The 21,191-nt window shown below is 34.5% G+C and overlaps 5 protein-coding genes across 7 annotated transcripts; 3 read left to right on the forward strand and 2 right to left on the reverse strand.

Annotated features, from left to right (window-relative positions):
- The first annotated feature begins 1,490 nt into the window (after positions 1-1,490).
- Positions 1,491-5,048, forward strand: LOC111009458 (26S proteasome non-ATPase regulatory subunit 14 homolog). Its single transcript, XM_022282546.2, has 6 exons — positions 1,491-1,704; positions 1,964-2,141; positions 3,361-3,442; positions 3,776-3,952; positions 4,029-4,196; positions 4,625-5,048. Exons 1-6 carry the CDS (start codon positions 1,572-1,574, stop codon positions 4,814-4,816), a joined length of 930 nt encoding a protein of 309 aa, XP_022138238.1. The 5' UTR covers positions 1,491-1,571; the 3' UTR covers positions 4,817-5,048.
- A 1,089-nt stretch (positions 5,049-6,137) lies between these two features.
- Positions 6,138-8,469, reverse strand: LOC111020502 (alpha/beta-Hydrolases superfamily protein). Its single transcript, XM_022297219.2, has 2 exons — positions 7,909-8,469; positions 6,138-6,792 (listed from the first exon to the last, which is right to left on the reverse strand). The coding sequence occupies exons 1-2, from the start codon at positions 8,386-8,388 to the stop codon at positions 6,298-6,300; spliced, it is 975 nt and encodes a 324-aa protein (XP_022152911.2). The 5' UTR covers positions 8,389-8,469; the 3' UTR covers positions 6,138-6,297.
- Positions 8,470-10,948: 2,479 nt separating this feature from the next.
- On the reverse strand, positions 10,949-12,396 carry LOC111026168 (uncharacterized). Of its 3 annotated transcripts, none has more exons than XM_022275538.2 (3): positions 12,329-12,396; positions 12,095-12,234; positions 10,949-11,830 (listed from the first exon to the last, which is right to left on the reverse strand). In XM_022275538.2, the coding sequence occupies exon 3, from the start codon at positions 11,748-11,750 to the stop codon at positions 11,244-11,246; it is 507 nt and encodes a 168-aa protein (XP_022131230.1). In that variant the 5' UTR covers positions 11,751-11,830; positions 12,095-12,234; positions 12,329-12,396; the 3' UTR covers positions 10,949-11,243. The 3 variants fall into 3 exon arrangements, with proteins under 3 accessions (XP_022131230.1, XP_022159888.1, XP_087976472.1); XM_022304196.2 differs by having other exon boundaries at positions 12,090-12,234; XM_088120346.1 differs by having other exon boundaries at positions 10,949-12,234.
- Positions 12,397-13,922: 1,526 nt separating this feature from the next.
- Positions 13,923-16,954, forward strand: LOC111026152 (peptidase, S9A/B/C family, catalytic domain protein (Protein of unknown function DUF829, transmembrane 53)). The gene is made up of 7 exons (XM_088120345.1): positions 13,923-14,288; positions 14,882-14,939; positions 15,030-15,110; positions 15,226-15,264; positions 15,396-15,635; positions 15,724-15,865; positions 16,158-16,954. Exons 1-7 carry the CDS (start codon positions 14,110-14,112, stop codon positions 16,643-16,645), a joined length of 1,227 nt encoding a protein of 408 aa, XP_087976471.1. The 5' UTR covers positions 13,923-14,109; the 3' UTR covers positions 16,646-16,954.
- Positions 16,955-17,008: 54 nt separating this feature from the next.
- Positions 17,009-19,574, forward strand: FLDH (NAD(P)-binding Rossmann-fold superfamily protein). The gene is made up of 5 exons (XM_022304185.2): positions 17,009-17,430; positions 17,650-17,778; positions 17,877-18,041; positions 18,812-19,117; positions 19,262-19,574. Exons 1-5 carry the CDS (start codon positions 17,164-17,166, stop codon positions 19,400-19,402), a joined length of 1,008 nt encoding a protein of 335 aa, XP_022159877.1. The 5' UTR covers positions 17,009-17,163; the 3' UTR covers positions 19,403-19,574.
- The last annotated feature ends 1,617 nt before the right edge of the window (positions 19,575-21,191 follow it).

Below are 21,191 nucleotides of genomic sequence, written 5' to 3' on the forward strand. Positions count from 1 at the left end.
GTATAATTATTTTAAAAAATAATTAAGATTAATTTTTATATATATTTATTATTATTGACAGTTAATTACTAATAATAAAATGTACTATTTATAATTATTTTTAAAATATATTATTTATAGTTAATTGTTAATGATATATTTTGTAAATAAATAAATTAAAAGTAAAGGAAAAAATTATATATTAATAAAAAAGTAAATAGGTATTTTAATATTTTTATTTTTAAATTATTTCAACCTAATATGGATCCTTTATTTTATTTTTTTAATATTTTGTTTGTTGAATAAATATTTGTTTAGGGTTGAGATTTTGAGATTTTGTTGTATATGTTGAATTTTGTAACTAAAACTAAATTATTTTATTGATTTAATTTTATATTATAATTAAAATTATTAAAGAAAAATTCTTCAAATTATAATATTAGAAAATAAAATGACCAAAAGTTTTATATTCCACCTTTTACGATTCTATACAAATTATTGTTTATAATTAATTTATTAATTAAACATTTTTTTATATACTGGCTTCTATGATTGTTTTTTTTTTCCAACAATAAGAACATGAGCTTGTAATTATCTATATTTTAAACAAATATTCCAAATAAAATTGCTAAAAAAAACATTCCATATAAAAAAAATACACTAAACAATAAAAAACATTAGTAACAAAAAAAAGTCCAAATCCTAAACTAAATAAAACTGCTAAAAAAAGAAACATTCCAAATAAAAAACACACTAATTAGAAAAATAACAATAGTAACAAAAAAAATCCAAGTACTTACTATACACTCTTATCTTTTAGAGTAAATATGCTCATTCTTGAAGATTGCTTGACAGATACTATTATTCAACTTTGTAAAATTGTGGAATGGTAATGTTACAAACCTAGTATTCGAGATATGTAGATTCAACATATGCCTCTCTTGCAACTTGATGAATATGTCACAAATATCTCGAGATGTTTTCAATATTGAATCATATTTGAGAGATGTTTCAAGGAACTAAGAATAAAAAAGTATTGAAACTTGTGAAAAACATGTACAAGAAAACCTATTTTTATAGTAATAGAGGATAAAACGTTACAAAAGCTTTTCAAATTCTAAAACTCTGAATTTTAATTAAATAAAAAATTAATTTTATGTTATTGGAAAACTTTTTGCATTCTAACCTTTTATATTCCATGTATTTATAGTATTGATAATTAATAATTAATAATTAATTTAATATTTGTAATAATATATTAATGACATAATTTGTAAATTTGTAAATTTAGTAAAGGGCAAAAGTGTCTAAAAATGTTTTTTAATATAGTATAGATTGTAGGCGAGAATACATAATGATTGGTCCTATTGGGCCTGAAAATGGGCTCAACTTTTCGGTCCGGCCACAGAAGAAAGGGGTCATTCCTTGTAAATACGTTGGAAATTAGGGGCTTGATTGCAATATCACTAAATTTTAGTTCGAGTGATTGCCATTTTTAAGCACCAGAAAGAGAGAAGTCTTGCTGCGAAAGAAAGTTCAAGATTTGCTTGTTCGGAAGCCGGAAGCATCGTCGCTGTGATAAAACTTTTGGAATGGAGCGGCTACAGAGGATGTTCGCCGGTGCCGGAAGTTCATTGGGGCACCCACCTCCGGACTCGCCCACTCTGGATTCGTCGGAGCAGGTCTACATCTCCTCGCTCGCGCTTCTGAAGATGCTCAAGCACGGTACTATTCGAGATAAAATTGCCACTTTTCTTGTTTGTTCTGCTCTTGTTCTTTCTGATGTGCTTGCGATCTTTCACCGAGTTGGCGATTTGGAGGTTTCGTCAACTTTGTCCTCCTATATAATTAACGAATTCGGATGGCTTTGCTCAGTTTTTAGGTTTAGGATGTTCGATGCATTTTCAGTTCTCGATTTTTAATATTGTTAGGTTTTCTAGTAATTTTTGGTTTATGTAATTTTCCATTGCAATGTGGACTATAGGAAGAGCTGGGGTTCCCATGGAGGTGATGGGTCTGATGTTGGGAGAGTTTGTTGATGAGTACACCGTCCGTGTGGTCGATGTATTTGCTATGCCACAGAGTGGTACCGGTGTTAGCGTTGAAGCTGTTGATCATGTATTTCAGACCAATATGCTTGACATGCTTAAGCAAACTGGACGGTAATTTCTTTAGTTTCGAATGTCTTGGTGGATATAAATGCAGATTTCTGATGACTTTTCTGCTGGAGAGAACGTCTTAGAGATTAAGTTACTGAAAATAAGACTTTAGATCCTGAAATCTGCCCCTCATATAATTTGTATGTCAATGCTTGCTGCCTGTGGCCCTGTGATGTCTATGAGGCCCTGTGCTGTCTATGAAGCCCCTGTGCTGTCCTATGCTGAGTTCAGCTTCTCAAAAATTTTGTCTGTTGTTTTGGACCTGCTGCTTGCATTAAACGTACATTGACTGGAATGAAATTTAGAGGATCCTGGGATGGTTAACTCTGGGCCAATTAGAAGATCTATTGATATCAATTTCCTTGTTGAACAATAGCAGATGCGGTAGGGTTTTAGTTGGCTGGCCTGCAACTTCCTTCCTTGTTTTCTCGTCCTGAATCAGAGTCATTTCTCATGCTGATTCCAACTCTTAGGGAAATACTTCCTGAATGTGGGTTGGTTCAATTTGTTTCTAATTTGGGGGGAATGTCATTCCCATTTCCTTGGAGCAACACTCACAAATTTATTCTCTTTTTTACCCTTCGTTTCCCTTGAATGACCCCATGTTTAGGCCACTTCATAATTTTTTCTGTAGCTTCAGCTTCGTTTTTGGCCTGGTATGTCAGTTGTCATTTTCATCAAATGAATTATGAAGTTATAATTAAAATTGAATGAGTGTATAAGGAACGGGCATCAGTTGGTCCAATGGTCAAAGGGGCAAGTTAATAACTCTAGACCTTTGAGGTCCTATGTTCATCAAATCGTGGTACCACCAACCACCTACCTAGGACATTATCCTATGAGTTCTTGATGTCATATGTTGTAAGATTAGGCCATTATGCCATGAGATTGGTTGAAATTGCATGTTAAACTGGTTTGAGCATGTATAATTATGAAAAAAATAAAAGAAAGAGAAAGATAAGAATTAGTGTATAAGGAGTATTGTAGTGATATGCATTTTCCATCTTAGTAAAGAGCATGAATGTGAATCTGATTTCACTTCCAGTCAAGATTAGCTTCTAGGGGACATGAATTGGAATTTTGTTTTGACTCTTAATCCATACCGTTTGATTCTGTTTTGAAGATTGAACTCATTATTAACTTGGAATCTTAATTTATGACCTCACACATGTCATCACTTGTGTCACCCTTTGCTATTAACTATCTGATTTGCTGTCTTCAGTCCCGAGATGGTTGTAGGATGGTATCACTCTCATCCTGGATTTGGATGTTGGCTCTCTGGTGTTGATATCAATACTCAACAGGTTTGTGGTTCCCATTGCTTATTATAAATAATCCTCCATTTTACTTTATTGTTGTTATCCATATTGTTGTTTGATCTTTCTTGGGGGTCTCTTATAAAAAAAAATCTTTCTTGGAGGTCAATTCGTTTCCTTTTTCTTGTACATTATTTTCTTATTTATGAGGGATTTTGTTATTTTGCAATAATTTTTTTTACTGCATATTTTCTTCTCTGGGCTCTTCCAACTAAAAAACTGCAATGATGTTATTTCTTTATTTTGACTTGGAAGACTTGGCAAATGATTTGCATTTGGGATAAAAATTTGATAAACAGCTACTTTTGTTATCATTTGTAGAGTTTTGAAGCTCTTAATCAGCGAGCTGTTGCTGTAGTTGTGGACCCAATTCAAAGTGTCAAGGGGAAGGTGGTTATCGATGCCTTTCGTCTAATTAATCCCCAGACTATGATGCTTGGCCAAGAACCACGACAGACAACATCAAACCTCGGCCATCTTAATAAACCATCTATTCAAGTCAGTATTGATCGGATATAATTATAAATCATTCTAGCTTTCAATCTGTTGACTTTTCGTGTGCCATCTTTTTCAGGCATTAATCCATGGATTGAACCGCCATTATTACTCCATAGCGATTAACTATAGGAAGAATGAGCTTGAAGAGAAGATGTTGCTTAACCTTCACAAGAAGAAATGGACTGACGGCCTAACACTTCGACGATTTGATACACACTCAAAAACTAACGAGCAGACTGTCCAGGTAATCAAAATTTTTTTCAATCTTCCAGAAGTAGTTGAGTCTCCTGCTGCCCACCACCTCTAAATTTTTTAGTGAGAGAGAGGAGAGACTTTTTATTTTTTATTTTAAAAAAAAAATCCTATCAGAAACATAGTGTTGGGTAGCTGACTGTCGTGTTGTTCGCTCTACTTGAATGAATAAGTTATGTGCATTGCTAAACAATTCAATTGCTCTCTAATTGTACCTACGTCAATCGTAAAGCTTATTTTGATGACGTGAAGAAATCATCTCATGAGGAGAGAAAAAGGAAAAAAAAGGGTTGTGATCAAATATCTTGACGATTCACTTTCAATGCTAAACTAAACCTGATAAAATTGTACAGAGTAGTGGGTATATTTTGCGGTTCGTAATCTATGTTGTGATTTATGGGTCTGGTATATTCCGTGCAGGAAATGCTGAACTTGGCTATTAAGTACAACAAGGCAGTGCAGGAGGAAGATGAGTTGCCACCAGAGAAACTTGCAATTGCAAATGTGGGAAGGCAAGATGCTAAGAAGCACCTGGAAGAACACGTCTCCAATTTGATGTCGTCAAACATTATACAGACGCTAGGAACGATGCTCGATACGGTTGTGTTTTAGATGAAGAAAGATCAGTGTATCGGGCGGGAATCAGTTAGAAGATTCTTCATTCAAAGATGACTGTTAATCGTGTTAGAAAGAGAAAGTTCATCTCTTCCATTGCTGGAAACTCCAACCTATCTTTAACTTCCATTACATTAATATTTTATTGGATCTCAGAATGAAGGATATTTGAAAAGTTCTGTAAAGTGGGTTCCTTTTGAATCATAATGCAGCCCAATATTCTTGAGGAGAGGTGGTTTTTTTTTTTTTTTTTTTTTTTTTTGCAGTACAGCATGGTTCGAAGCTTAAGGTATGAATCGAAACGTTTGTGCTTCAGAATCTTAGAATGACTTCCTAGAATGTCTGAAAACACACGCAAGTTTCGATCACCTTTGAAGTTTGCGAATTATGGTCAATCTGTAGTTGAACGAATAAATAAATTCATATTAATTAAAAAAATAATGTACAGTAATGAACCACATATATGCACGCATAAACGTACGTTAAATTCATATTAGTTCAGATAGTTATGTGTTCAGTTGTAATAGGTATTATAAAAATAATAGTTTCAATGGTTTAAAAGTAACAATTTGGTTTCATTCTTGTGACTTTAAAATTCTGTCTCCTTTTTTTAGTTAAACAATATGTACGAGCAACGGGTGAGGCCAGGAGGAACAAGTTTCCGAAAGGAACCCATCCCTAATAAAACGGGGCATTCCCTTCTTTTTTTTATTATTATTTTTTAAAACACTTTTTTAATAATATACTTGAATTGGTATAATATAACATAATAAATATTTGTTATTCTTATCATTTTTTTAAGTACATAGGAGGAGAGATTTGAACTCACGACTTTTTGATTTGAAGTATATGTCAATTATTCTAAACTATGCTTGCTTTGACATTATTATTATGTATAATAAATATTTAATATTTTATTATTTAAATATTAAATGAGACGAAGTCAGGAATGGGATTGGGATACTCTCTTTCCCGATCCCAATTAAAATTTTGGGTCAAACCAAGAATTCCCTAACTCAATCAAGTTAGGTACCGCATGATTAGGTTCTATAGATGTTTTTTGACATCCCTAGTTCTACCATATTTAGTTAAAGTTTACGGATCATTCTAAAAGAAATTTTTACCCACTCAAAAACTGTCTATTTTCATATTTTTACTTATAAGTCTTAAACCATGTCATAAACTAATTAAACTAATATAATTGGAGCATGACTTTTCCAACCTTACCCTACTTGTTGGACAAATCAGTACGGTTAAAAAGGTTGGATGTTGGCTCGAATTTGTTGAACTAAGAAAGAAATATAAAAACATTGATGCATGGTCGCACAAATTGAAAAATATATTCAAAACATAAAATCTGAGCCAATCATACAAATCAACTTTTAAAATCACAAACTTAGACTTAAGGTAGAACAAGTTGAAATTAAACTTAAACCAACCAAACTAACTAAAATTAAACGATGAAGTTTTAACAAGAATCAATCTTGATTTGTGAAGAAAGCGAGACGCCTAAGGAGGGTCTTGGCATTCTCAGAAGTTGAATTGAACAATTGGAAGGCGTGATCCTCTCCTTCCGTCTCCATAATCTCCACCGTCCCTTTCCACTCGCTCTTCGCCAATTTTTCATAGTACAGCTTCCCTCTGTCCTTCAGAATATCTTTCTCTGCAACAATCACCAGCGCCCTGTCGCCGGCCAGCCCCTCCATCTCCGGCGACCCCTCGGCGAACGGGTTTATCAGCGGATCGTCGTTCCCTCTCTCCGATGGGCACGCGAAGCTCCACCAACGGTCCACCTCAGCCTTTTTCTCGCCGTCCGTTATCTCCGACCCGATTGGCTCCGCCCCCCAGAAGTAGGGGTGAATTAGAGCGATTCCGGTTATTTTTATTTTTCCGGCCAGATCGTCCGAGTTTTTCGCTCGCAGGGCCATGTGGTGCGAGATGTTTGCACCCGCACTGTCGCCTACCAAGAACACCTATTATATTAAACAGTAAAAATATTAGATTTCTTTTTTACTTTCAGATCTTTTTATTTTTTAAAATGTTAAACTTTTTTTTCTTTTTCTACTTCGGATCAACTTTCACCTTCCAAAAAAAAAATAAATAAGTAATAATGGCTGCTAAGCTTTGCTTAAAATTAAAAAAAAATTATTATTAATTTATTGCAAAAATATTGAAGGGTGGTATATGCTCTATTTTTTTTACAATAACTTGGTGGAATAATCGAACGAATCACATCTTAGTTAGAGATAGGTGTTAATTAGTGTAGAGTTAAGCTCATGGTGGTAGTAGGAATGGCAATGGGTGGGGTGTTCCCCATCCCTGTTCCCGTTGGAGATTTTTTCACTCATCCTCGTTCCATCCCCAAAATTTTAGGGGCGGGAACAAGACGGAGATTCCCCGTAATTTATAGTAACCTTAAAGTTTTTAGGTTTAGTATTAATTTAAGGTAGTGTATATATAGTGCTATACATACGAGGAGGTGTTGAATAAAAAATTAATTTTTTTTTGTGCAACCTACCAAACTATAACTTTTTAACAATTAAGAAAAAACAATACTTACCTACTTCAACCCACATTTTCAAGCTTATATAAAAATTGAGTTTTTTAATTTTTTAGAATAGAAAAATATATTTTTTTCCCACATTTTTTAACAATGGTCATGTGCTAACCAGTAATTAAATAACGTCTAAATATTTATCTTTAATAAAAATTTTAATTTTATGAAACCTACAAAGTTAAGCTTTAGTATGATGTCTTGTCATTAATTTTTTTGGACGTCGATCAAGTGCAAGGACGCAAAAAAGAAAAGGGTTGCTCCCTCTTAGTTTAGGTTAAAAAAATTATTTTAAAATATCAAGATTTTAAAATTCTCTCTAATTTACTTTCTTTACATTTTTAAAATTAAAACATTAGGACTAAAATATCTTAGGTTGGAATTGAGATAATATCATATCCCCTCCCGTTGCCAACCTTAGAAAATATGAATAAAAGATTTAAAGGCCCGAAAATGAAAATAAAACAAACCAAAAAAATGTTAAATTTATTGGAACCAAATTTTGAAAGTTTCTATTGATATGATTTTAGGATACCTTTTGAAAGTCGACGAGTTGTTTGAGCCATAGCTCGCCGTCGGCTGACTGGGACTGGGCGGCAATCCACTGCAGCGCCGCCCATGAATCGTCGTAAGCGGCGGGGAGAGGGTGCTCCGGCGCCAACCTATAGTTCACGGAAACAACGACGGTTTGAGTCTCGGCGGCGAGCGGGATGAGGCAGTTGTTGTGGTAGATGGGTTCTGCGGAGGACGCTATGACGAACGCGCCGCCGTGAAAGTAAACAACCAAGGGAAGTTTCCGGTGAGGGTCGACGGCGGTCGGCCGGTAGAGCCGAGCCGAAACGCCGGTTTCTGGGACAATAATGATGTCTTTGGAGTCAACGCCAGTGAGAGGATCGAGCCCCGGTGGAGTGACACGTGTCCCGACGAGCCTCTCGACGACGCCGTTTTTGTAGAGGCGAAGGTAAGGAAGGAGCTCCAGTTCTAGCTCTGGGTTGTCGGAGTCTTCTGCAGCCATGTCGAACTCGGAACCAAGATTGAAGAGATGGATAAGAAGATTAATTCATTGGACTGAATTATTGAAGGTACTTCTGATCTGAATATGAAAATTTTAATGAAGAGAGATGAAATATATAAGGTGCAAAAATTTTTTGAAAAATAATAATTAAATATTTGTCCATCAATATCCATACTTTTGCTAACTGCTATTAAATTGTGACAGGGAAGGAAGAAAAAAATCGATTTTCTATCTATATTCTAAAAATTTGAAAATCATTAAATTTTTATGGATGATTCCGTATTGATTGATAAGCACTTAAATATAGTTGATAAGCACTTAAATATAGTTAGAAAATAGATACATAAAAATATCTATCTCCAATTAAATTATTCATAAGTAGAATTTTCATCACGTATGTTGTATTAAAAAATATTTTGACAGGCATGAGTATCTGTTCCTCTCTTTAATGGCCACCCGTCCATTTATAGCAACCACACACCGCCCAACCATATTTGGGTTGTTTTGATAGTTAATTTTGTAGCAGCTAAAAAGGTTTGCTTTTTATTTATTATTTATGTGTAACAACTTATACAAAGAAACTAAATCTTTATAATTTTTTTAGTCATCTTTTAAAATTATTAATTTTACTTTGAATGTATTAAAAATTTGCAATTGAATTTGTGCTTGGAGAAATCTGTTGAAAAATGTGTTAATGTTATTAAATTATTATTTTATTAATATATTTAGACATGTGAACGTGTTACTTGAAGGAAAAAAAAATTGTTAAGTACCAATGGGTATCGAATTTTGATATGACGAGCATATTAGATTATTGGTGGTAGGTAGTATTCAAGTGTCTAAATATGTTAATGAAACATTAATTCATGATTCGTTCGGTAATATTTTCATTTCTTCTTTCTCGTTTCTAATTTTACTAAGAAATCTAAGTATTTGATAATTATTTAGATTTCTTATTTTTCATTGTTTTAAACATTAACAAGTTTTTTTTCTCTCGTTCCTATTTCCAATTTGTTTAAAACATAAATAAAAATATAGTTTTATCATTTTTTAATTCATGGTATTGGGACAATGCAACTATATTTTTGTTCATTAAAAAATTGCAAACATAAATAAGAGACAAATAGGCTCTTAATTATACATCATCCTTTCATTAACAAATTTTAACAAAATTTTGATGAAATGATATAATTGTGAATTGTTGTTGCACATATACAAAATATAACACTAGAACATTTGAAGTTTGAGTTTGTAAAAGATGCATTATTAAAATGCTTATTGTATAGGTTAGTTATTTTTAAAATAAAAAGAAAAAAAGAATTTTATTAATGAAAAAATTAAATGTCACATGGGTTTGGTTCAGAAACAATTAAATTCTTCATCGTAGAAGCGTAGATAATATCCAAATGTAAGAAAGAGACATATCGTGGCTAATTCATGGGACCACTATATTGAAGTTTCTTTTAATTTGAGAAAATCCCCCGCATTGCAGTATTTCTCCCAAATTGATAATTAATAGTATTTCTCTATTTTCTTATGCACATATCTCTTACTCCCTAAAATATATATATATATATATATATATAATCATTTTTTATTTTAATATAATTCGTAGATTGACATATATCTCTTTGAGATTTAATTTCCCGTGTCCACATTTTATACTAAAAATAATTAGATATTAATTATTGAATAAAAAGTGTCAGTATTTTGAAATATTAAAATTAAAAAATAAATAATTTGTTATAAAAAATTAGCCAACAGCCCAACGTGGCAACTTGGGATCAAAACAGGTCATCCCAATACGAGGGTTTGATAACCAATGATCCAAAGTGACGTCATCTTAGAGATGAGGTTTATAAACGACATCGTTTCTAGAAACTGGAACGAAATATGATAAGAAAGAGAAACCATAAAGTTGCAAAACGGACTAATCTTACGTAAAAATGTGTTTGGGTATTTTTTTTCTTCCTTCTTTGACAGGTGTGTTTTTGTCTGTGGTTTCAATCTTCCATTTTGTAATATCTCATAAAAAAATAGATAATTTTCCCTATTTTACACAAAATTAATATATATTTTTAAAAATCACAAATTTTCAGAATTTTCAAATGCGACTTTTGTTAATGTGTTATATCTTACATTTGAATTTGATTTGGCTTGTACTATTTTTTATTCTTTTGGTAAAATTTTGAAATTTCTTCCACATTTGAAAACATAGATTTATTTTGTGCTATTTATGTAATTACATATATAAAAATTAACTACAATAGATTAGCTTGGTGACATTGAAACCTATGAACAAAATTAGAAAGAATTAGTTCAAATCCATTGTGGGACCTATTTTGAGATATCAAAATATGAAAATTTTATGGCAACAAAATGTTGAGAATAACGTTACATGTTTGGAAAACAAGTTTAAGAAGACAAGTCTATTTAAAACTTTCAAGCTAAAATCCAACCATTTTAATTCTGGAAAAAATTATTTCCAAGTAAAAATAAGATTTGAAGATCCCAAATTCATTATAGATAGATTCTATACAGAGGATTTAAAATCACTGGATAAAAAAGCAAACCATTATTTAAAACGAAAAAAATGGTCTAGATAAGTCACCTATTTCAATCTCAAAATATAATGATCTACAACAATTATTTAAGACTAAAAAACTGTTAGTGAATTAAAGCTTTAAAAATCATAACGGGGCCATGAAAAAAAAAAAAATCGGTATTCACAGACACAAACATGACTGAAGAACAATGGGAGAGATTCTATCCTCGGAAGAAAAATTGAGAACAACTAGAGGGAGGAGAACATATTGAAACCAGGAAATCTTTACCTTCCACAGCAAAAAAGGAGTTTAATCTTCTGAAATTTCAGAGCAATTGGAAGATCTATGGAGTTGCTGAGACGTAAGAGTGATGAGAGACAGAAGCTTAGCAACAGCAGAGGTCTTCTCAGGCGGGCATTTGGAGAGTGAAACATTCAACGAATGAAGAGCATCATCAAGCTTACCAACAGCCAATGCAGCACAACCTGCCTTGTACGCTTCATCCGCCATTCGAGCATCATACTGAGGCATCAAACTCGCACCAGAGCCCCCATCCTGTGAAGCGGGAGGAGTTGCGGATTCCAAGCAAGCGGTGGTTCGAGCGTATTCGATTTTTGAAATTGCAGCATTGATCTCCGCCATTAGAGCTTCGGGCGTCTTCGTTGTGGCAGTCACATTGTCAAACGCATTCCAAGCCATGATTCCTCCTACAGAAATCACATTCTCCCTTTCTTTCGGATTCTTAGGTAAATCTCGATGAGGCATTATCACAAACACCTTGCTGCTGAAACTGATACCAAATTGGATCGATAGCATGGAAGAAATCTATGCCGCCGAATATCAAACACAGTCTGATATTTCTTCGAAAACGATACGTCGAATCCTACTCTCCAATCCTGCGAAATTCGACACCGAATTGAGAAATCGGCGAATTCACTCAAGAACATTGCACAACAACGAAGACAACACTCAAGAAAACACACGATCAATGAAAACAAACCGCCATATTAACAAAAATAGAGTCGAGACAACGGATTCAGAAATTAATCGCGAAGTAATCAAATCAAATCGTTCCTTAGCTTCCGTCTGTTTTTGCCGCAAATTCAAAATCTCTTGTACCATCTCAACGAGAAAGAAGTAGGAAATAAAGGGCACCTCACCGAAGAGCAACTACTTTCGTTCGTCGATGCTTTCGAGCTCGAACAAGAATCCGACCAGCTACTTCTTCGGAGAGGAATTAACTGGATTTTCATCCATGGCGAAGAACTTGAGCTTGGAGCAAAGTGCAAACTGCAACATACTGTAATAACGGCCACAAAATATATATTAAAATAATTAATCTCAATTAAAATTTTCACAAGAACAAAAAAAAAAAAAAACCCTATTTGGGCTACCGTGGACTGCTGCGTCTGAGATCACAGCCCAATTAGTGGATAGTGGACATGGATGATTTTATTTTCGAAGCCAAATAATTCTTAGGAAACGACAAAAATGGGATAAAGAGGAAAACAGGCAATAATACAAATTCCAAAAATAAATCAGGAGATTAGGCATGGCCGAACACGAGCGGCACGTGACGTGGAAAACAGAAATGGTGTTAGGATCTTATCTGACTCCGGGCCAGTCGCTTTCTAAGTGGCGGCCATCGGAAGTTAACGACTGTAAGCCGGTGGGGGCATTTCAGTCATTTAACCAGTCAGAACATTTCAACGATCAATTATTATTTTTAAATACAATTTAATGTAAATTATAATCGTCTTTATCCTTTCATAATTATTCGGGGTCGTTTGATAATATTTAAAATAATTTAATTATTTTTTCGTTTGAAATTTATTTTAGAAGTGTTCTTAAAAATCAACCATTGATTTTGAAGATTTCCTAGAATTTTCAAATGTGCTTGACAATTAAAAAGAACCTAATATATGTACAAGTAACTTTTAAACCAAAATTTCAGATATTAATGTTTGGAAGAAGCCTAGGGTTTTTTTTTAAATGTAGTCATATTTATGTTTTTTTTTTGTAATATTTTAAAATAAATTTGTATGTAATTTCCAGAATGAAAAAAAAAAGTAGTCTTATAAGTAAAAAGTAAGACAATAAAATGAGTCTTCTAAAAGGGTATAGATATATTGTAAATGTTAAATAACTAATCTAAAGTAAACCTAAAATAATAAATGAAAAAAACTAAAGAACAAATTGCAACAAGTAAATTAAAATTAAATGGGGGAAAATTTTTATTATTATTATTATTTTTTAGTGTAATATGCATATGTATGATTAAACCTCCCTCTCGAAGGAAGGAGTACATGTTAATTATCGCTGCTATATACTCATGTAGGTGGAGAACAGTTTTATTTTATAGTGTCTGTGACCGCTTTTATATATAGGACATGTAGAACAAAATCAACATAATTATAAATTTTATATGAGCGCTACTAACGCTTTTTAATTTCATAAATTAGATTCTAGTAATAATAAAATAATTTAAATTACAATTTACTTCTTAAATTTTAATATTTAATTTGTTTTCGACTTTAAATTCCATTTACTCGTCTTTTGAATTTAAAATATTTTATTTTAAAATATAAATTTTTATAAGCTATCATGCGTGCAGTATAAATTGAGATGTATTCAAATTCTATTAAACAAATACAATTTAATAACCAAGCATTTTACTCCTTTTAGGTCGGTGTTAAATTTTTCATCCCTACATTTCTTATATTAAAACAACGTTAATTCATTATAGGATGAAACAAATTAGGTGGAGTAGCAAATAAGTAAATAATTTTAAAAAAGACAAAAATTATTAGGAGCACTTTAGAAATAAGCCTAGCTATGTTTTTTATTTTCATTTTTGTGCAAAGGTAACCGTACCAATGTTACCGCAAAGTAACTGCGGTTGGGGAGATGGCGCGGAACGAATTGGTTGGGGATACGCAGTATGGTGGGGCCATGACTCACCCCTTGAATTTTTCTGGGTAAAGTTCATTCGAAGACAGAATTGACAAAAAGAAAGAAAGAAACACTACCCGCGATTTCAATTCCGGGCAATTGCCTGCGGTTCTTCAACCTCCTGATATTTTTCCCCAGGAGAAGCTTGTGGACAAACTGAGTTTTCGTAGCTATAGTATCCAGTGCTGCAAGATTTACAGGATTTTGGATTTGGAGGAGAAAGATGTGGGGATTTGGAGGCAGATATTATTGGGGAAGAAGAGAGCGAGTCGGGAAAGTCGAAGGGATCGTAGTGGCGTTCGCATGGAGGTCTTGCCAGGAGAGGCACTTGAAAAGATATGTGGAGCTGTATTCCTCTCTGGGCTGGAATTCACTTGTTTGCCATTCTGAATTCCTCAACATGTGAGTTCAACTACCGAATTCGCTCGTTTTTTTTTTTTTTTTTTTTTTGTGTGTGTAGTCCTGCTCTGATTTTCTTGTATTACCGTAATGATCTTGTTGCTGCGTCTATGAACGACTTAAAGCCCCCGTGTTTGAATTGCTCCTAGAAAGCGAAAATTTCACCTCTCTAAATTACCAGCTGCATTGAATCTGCTGTAATCTAGCGGCTAGCCTTGAAATCCAGCTGAATCCGTTGTAATCTTCGTTAGATGAGTGCGCTTAGCGATGCAGGCACGCTAGGTTCGTTGAGGAAATTCCTTGATACTAAGTGGGAATAGGGAATTGAGAATTGGGAGAAGTAAATAATGCCTACATCCATATGGCATTGAATCTTGTAGGTCCTGTAGTTTGTTTTATTGCTTGAGACTGTCATCTTTTGTACTCCAATATTTAAGATATAAATGCTTTGTTTTTGTCCCGTCTTTGATTTCTTATTCATTTTCTTTCTCTAATTCTAGTGCAAAAACGTCTGCCTGGGAAAATATGAGCTCTTAGCTTTTATAATAGACTAGGATGATTTTTGTTTGTCTGAGTTTGATGGACCTTTGGAGCAGGTTCTTCCCTGATAAGGCTGCATCGCTGGCATTTGACATTCTTGAAGTATTAGTTGAGGTTAGTACTATATTTTATTTGAAGTGCAAAATTAAAAACCATTGTTTAAGCTACCTAAATACTTAAGTAACTGTTGAAATATACTTTCAGGAGCTAAAGATAAAGAGATGCCCCATAGTACTTGCATCATTTTCTGGTGGACCTAAAGCATGCATGTATAAGGTTCTTCAGGTAAAGCTTTGCCATGTTTATGTATTATTATATTATAGTTTGCTCAAACCACAAAGTGTCATCCTGTTAAGGACGATCAACTTTTCTCTCACTCGAGCCCTCTATATCTTGGCAGATAATTGAGGGATACCATGAACTGCAGCAACATAGTCTGGTAAACTTCATTCTTTGCTGTTCAATCTTTCTTCCATTTAAAGTAAAGATATTATCATGTCAAGTAAGAAGAACCCGTGTTGGTTTTCTCTAAGTCTCTCAATTTGTTTATTGTAATCTGTGGCTGTATAGGATGGTTATCAACTGGTCAGGGACTGTATTGCTGGATATATTTATGATTCCAGTCCAGTTGATTTTACCAGTGACTTGGGAACTCGATTTTTTCTTCATCCGACTATGCTGAAAGCATCCCGGCCGCCTAGAATAGTATCATGGGCAGCAAATAGCTTGGCTTCCGGTCTTGATGTGCTCTTCCTCAACAGATTTGAATCACAACGTGCAGAATATTGGCAAACTCTATATGCCTCTGTTGTAAGCACTTTAGCATTTAGCATTTGCTGGTTTCAATTCTACTCCAATCTACTACATTCTTCATTCACCTAATGCCGTACTTATTCAGAGGATGAAAGCTCCTTATCTTATTTTGTGCTCGGAAGGTGATGATCTTGCTCCCTATGAGACAATCTTCAATTTTGCTCAACGACTACAAGACCTTGGGGGAGATGTTAAATTAATCAAATGGAATGGCTCCGCACATGTAGGTCTGATCCAAAACTTCTGCTTTCTGTATAAACAATCAGTACTCCTCTCATTGGATCATACTGCATTATAGAATAGTGATAAAATTCTTTCGTTTTCTCTTGCGATTTTTTCCTTGTGATCGGAGGCATTTACGAATACGCTGCGCATACATTGCCAAAGTTTGCAAGTGATCTGTTTGTTTTTCGTTAGCTGAAATTCTTCTCTTTTACCATGTCATTTCAGTTCTTCAAATGATTTTAATATGTATTGTAAAGACTCCTGAAAATCTTGTTCCATGATCACATATGACAGGGCATTATCTGCATTTTCCGATTGAATATGGAGCGTCTGTCTCAGAGTTGCTTAGTAAGGCTGCTGGAATTTACTGTCAAAGGATTAGACCCGATGAAGTAGTAACAGTAGATAAAATGAATCGTGACTCTTGCAAGACAACTCCCGACGTTAGAAAAGCTGCAGCTCCATCAAGTAGTTTTCAGGGGTCTGCTCTTGCTCCGAGTGATGACCACCTTTTCTTCTCCAGCATGGCAGATGGCTTCGAATACAGGGTTGTTGGTTCCACGCACGATGAACACAAGGAAGGAGTAATGCGGCTATCTAATTCACCGAGTTCCATTCCCCGTGGAGTTCTTGGTAAAATCCTCTACGACGTTTGTGTTCCAAAGAACGTCGAGGATTGGGATATCGGATCATCAAACTCTTCAAATGGTGTCTTGCGCGCACATAGAAGACGGCATTCCTCATTCAACCCGATCAAAATGATGCGTCGCTCGAGATTGTAGCCATTCATCACCGGAAAAGGCCAGCCGGAAGTCATTCCATCGAATGCACATCTTGCTTAGGAACACGACCCCTAGCAGAAAGGCAGAGACTTCGAATGTGCTGGTTAGTTCGAAACTTTGCCTCTAGGGGGACCTTTGGAGCAAGGAAAAATGCCAATGTAGAGTAGAGTCGCACTACAGCGTCCTTGAAAATCTGTAAATGAATGAGGAAAGTAAGTAATTAGTGATGTGAGAGCTCTTCAAATTCAATAAATTGTACGAAACTGCCATTTAAAAGCTTGAAATAAAATGGTGGATATATTATTATTACTAGTGGCTTCTTCAAAAAGTAACTTGAGAAATAGAGTGACGGGGAGAGTTAAAACTTTGCCACTTTGAGCTCCCTTATCAAACGATGACTGCAAATTTTCTTCCTTCACGTTTCGAACGAATGGCTTATGTAGCGATATATAATTTTGGGCATTGTACGGCGTTTCGTGCACTCGGAGAAGCTCAGTCGATTTTCCTTCGTGGGAAGTATGAAGATTCTGGTAACCGGGGCTTCTGGCTACCTGGGCGGAAGGCTTTGCCGTGCCTTATTGAATCGAGGCTACTCCGTCCGGGCTTTGATCCGTCCGACCAGTGATCTTTCCTCTCTTCCCCATGATCCTGCTGCTCTTGAGCTTGTTCATGGCGATATCACCGATTATCAGTCGCTTCTAGAGGCATGCTCGGGCTGCCATGTCGTCTTCCACGCAGCCGCACTGGTCGAGCCCTGGCTTCCCGATCCATCCAAATTCATTTCAGTAAGCACGCAGTTCTGTAATCTCTTACGTTTCTTTAATCGAACTCCCGTTTGGCTACCGAGAAATGAAGAAATTGAATTTTCGCGGAAAAATGTTTGAGTTCAGGTTCACGGATTTCGTTTTACAAATTAAAAAACAAAAGAAAACTAGTACTTTTGCTCTGGTTCTTGAATTCCGCAACATTCGGTTTCCGCGGATTATTGTGTTCATTAATGTTAGGTCAACGTACGAGGGCTGAAGAACGTGTTGCAAGCGGTTACAGAGACCAGGACAATCGAGAAGATTATCTATACGTCGTCCTTCTTTGCGCTTGGCTCAACCGATGGATATGTTGCCGATGAAAATCAGGTACTATTAGGGTTTAAGATTTCAGAAAATCATTCTTCCTCCTGCTGTTGCTCTTCATCAATGTTTTCAATTCTCTCTGAACGCAACGGTGATGTCAGGTTCATCACGAGAAGTTCTTTTGTACAGAGTACGAAAAATCGAAGGCCATCGCCGACAAGATTGCATTGCACGCTGCATCCGAGGGCATTCCGATAGTGCCGGTATATCCCGGAGTCATCTATGGTTCTGGAAAGGTCACGGCTGGAAATGTCATCGCTCGTATGGTAATGGCTGCTTTTTCCCTGTTTAATTTTGTTAGATTCATGTGGTGGCTCAAGTCGGTAGAAATAGCTTAACGAGCAAAAGATGAATTAGTAGGGGTGCACGTCGATCGGTCGACACGAAAAACCAACCATTCGGTTCGGTTGGTTGGAAATTTATGCTTTTCTAACCTTTGTACAAACTGACCGATCGACTGCTAGTAAAATGGGTCGATTTTGATCGGTTTTTGGTAGATGCTAGAGAAAGAGTAGATCATGTTGCAGCTGTGTGGCTGAAAAGAGCAAGTTGCTCTCTGCATTTTGGATTCATATCTCTATTCTTTAATTGCGGTATCAAAAAATAATGGATCAGTTATGACTGCTCAAATAAGTTTTCCACCTGCTTCGTACTTTAATTGTTGTTACTATAGTATTTGAATGGAGTTCATTAATCCTTGGAATTGCCTTTGGAGGAGCTCATTAATGAGGTGATTTTGTGCAATAGGGAGTATTTATTAGCGTTTCTAATCTTCATTAAGTTGATTCTTTTTGAAGTTATTGACCCTACCTGTGGAAAACATGGTCTATTCAAATGACTCTTGTTCTCCAATGCGAAGTTACTTTATTATCCAGCTTTAGAGATTCTTGTGAAACTGAAGTTGCAAGGTCTTCATTCTGGTCTTTTGGCAGAAATCAATGAACACTTATGATTATTTCATTGATCTTCATCTATTATGACTTGACTTTGCTTTCACAATGTGGCATTGGTGTTACTGTTTTGTTTATCTTGTCAGATGATTGAACGGTTCAATTGGCGATTACCCGGGTATTTAGGCCGTGGAAATGACAAGTTCTCTTTTAGCCATGTCGATGATGTGGTAGAAGGACATCTTGCAGCATTGCAGAGAGGTCGAGTGGGCGAACGATATCTTCTAACAGGAGAAAATGCATCATTTGTGGATGTTTTCGACATAGCTGCAGCTATAACTGGTACAAGACGGCCAATCTTCAAAATTCCTTTGTGGTTAATCGAAGCATATGGTTGGGTTTCAATTTTTATCTCTCGAATCACTGGAAAGCTTCCTCTCATCAGCCCCCCAGTATGTCATCCCACTCTTCCATTTCCATTATTCTTCTAGGGTAGCATACCGACCATAGAACACAGAATGCATTAGTTATAACTATTACTGATAGGCAACATAATTTATAGTTTAATTAATACTCCTTCTGTTATACTTTTTCAGACTGTGAATCCTTTGAGACATCAGTGGGCATATTCATGTGAGAAGGCGAAAGAGGAGCTGGATTATAACCCCAGAAGTTTAAGGGAAGGATTAGAAGAGATGCTACCATGGCTAAAGAGCTTGGGTTTGATAAAATATTAAGATGGATCTCTCTTACTGCGCTTCCGCTTCTCTATTTAGAATAAGCTGGTGAGGGTTTGAGAAGTAAAATGTGGAATATCAGACGGACGGACACAGAAAATATCCTACCCCGTTTATTAACGATTTTATTTTTAGTTTTCTGTTTTGTAAATATATGTTTGTTTTCTCACCATTTTTTGAGTATCTTTTTCATCTTTGTTTATCACATGAATGAATTCTTAACTAATTGGAAATAGTTTTTTTTTTGCTTTCAAAATTTGTCTTAAATTTTAAAAATGATTTTATAAAGTTGATAACAAGAATAGTGGTTTTAAGGTTAAAAATATAAATTTTCAAACAAAATGTTATCAAATGGGACCATAATTTTTAGTGCTTCCTTAGAATTTTAAGAAGTGATCGTAGGCTTTTCATAATGAAAAAGTAGTTTAATAAATTGTAAAAATTGTTATTGTTTTTTTTTCTCTACATTTAGATGAAAACTTATCATTTTAATTAGTTTTATTACAAAGCTGCTTGTGAAACAAAAATTTCACCTAAAAATAGTTTTACAACAGATATCTCAAACTACCTTTATCTTTTAATCCCCGTTTGATAGTTTCTTAGTTTTGTTAACAGCTGTTGTATTGACCATCTTCATGATTTGATAACACTTTTTTTAATAAAACAAAAGATAAACGTTTTTATTAAACAAATCTGTTAGCTTTTGAAATATGGGTATGGCTTTAAAAGCGATTTCGTTCGAGTATATGATTAAACTAAATGAACAGTAAGCAAGCAAGCATATCAAGCTTATTTAATTAAAAAAAGAAAAAACTTATTAAGCTTGTTTTTGTGAAAAAAATACGAAATAAAAAACATAATAACTACCAAACAGTCTCCTATTTACACAGGCTTTTTTTTTCATTCTTTTTCATTTCTACCCAAACTTTTATTTTTTTTTCTTTAGTTCAAACCGAAGATATAGAATGAGAATTTGAATTCATACCATATTCAATTATTATTAATATAATATCAACTTGACATTATTTTATTTAGCTATCTGTTACATCATATTAATTCAGTTAGCCTCCTTAAGAAAAAATATCAGTAAGCCAAAATTATCTAATGATTCAACGAGCATCTCATGGGAAACTTCGTAGGTATTAATGGAAGAAAGAACAAAATGGAAGCAATTTATTTGATGTGGTTGTAGGTTTGTTAGGGGATAATGTTGGGCCCGAGTGGAGCCAGGAATTTTCCATGAGGAGTAAAAGTTTTATCTCCTAACTTTTAAATATATATATATATACAATCTTCACATCCTAAAAATTTAAAAAAATACAAAATATTGAAGCTTATCATTCATGGTTGGTCATACCAGTAGAAATAGAGCCAAAAATTTATAAAGAAAGTTCAAAATTCTGCATTCATTTAAAAAATATAAAAAATCATAAGCATTTTATATATTTTGTTGAGATGCGACAGATTAAATGAGGAGCAATTGTCTCATTTCTCCTTTTTCCTTTGCTCCGTTCTTAGTTATCAACATTATTTAGGAACAATACATGGTTCAACAATATTAAATAACTGTGACAAATAAAATACTAGAAATTTATCGACTTGTTGAGGACGTCGGGATTAGGTTGTTTACAGCTGTGGATATAATAGTATTATAATAAGACAGGAGCATGGGATGGGCATATTAGAGTCTTGGGGGTTGTCTGTTGGAGCTGTAGCTGTAGAGCTGAAGAGAGTGGATTGGATTTGGATTGACTTTGTGCTCTTCATTTCACGCGGTTTTTGTTTTGTC

The sequence above is a fragment of the Momordica charantia genome (genome assembly GCF_013281855.1).
Source record: "Momordica charantia cultivar OHB3-1 chromosome 11 unlocalized genomic scaffold, Mcharantia_2.0 BLBB01000011.1, whole genome shotgun sequence".
Classification (NCBI taxonomy): Eukaryota; Viridiplantae; Streptophyta; class Magnoliopsida; order Cucurbitales; family Cucurbitaceae; genus Momordica; species Momordica charantia.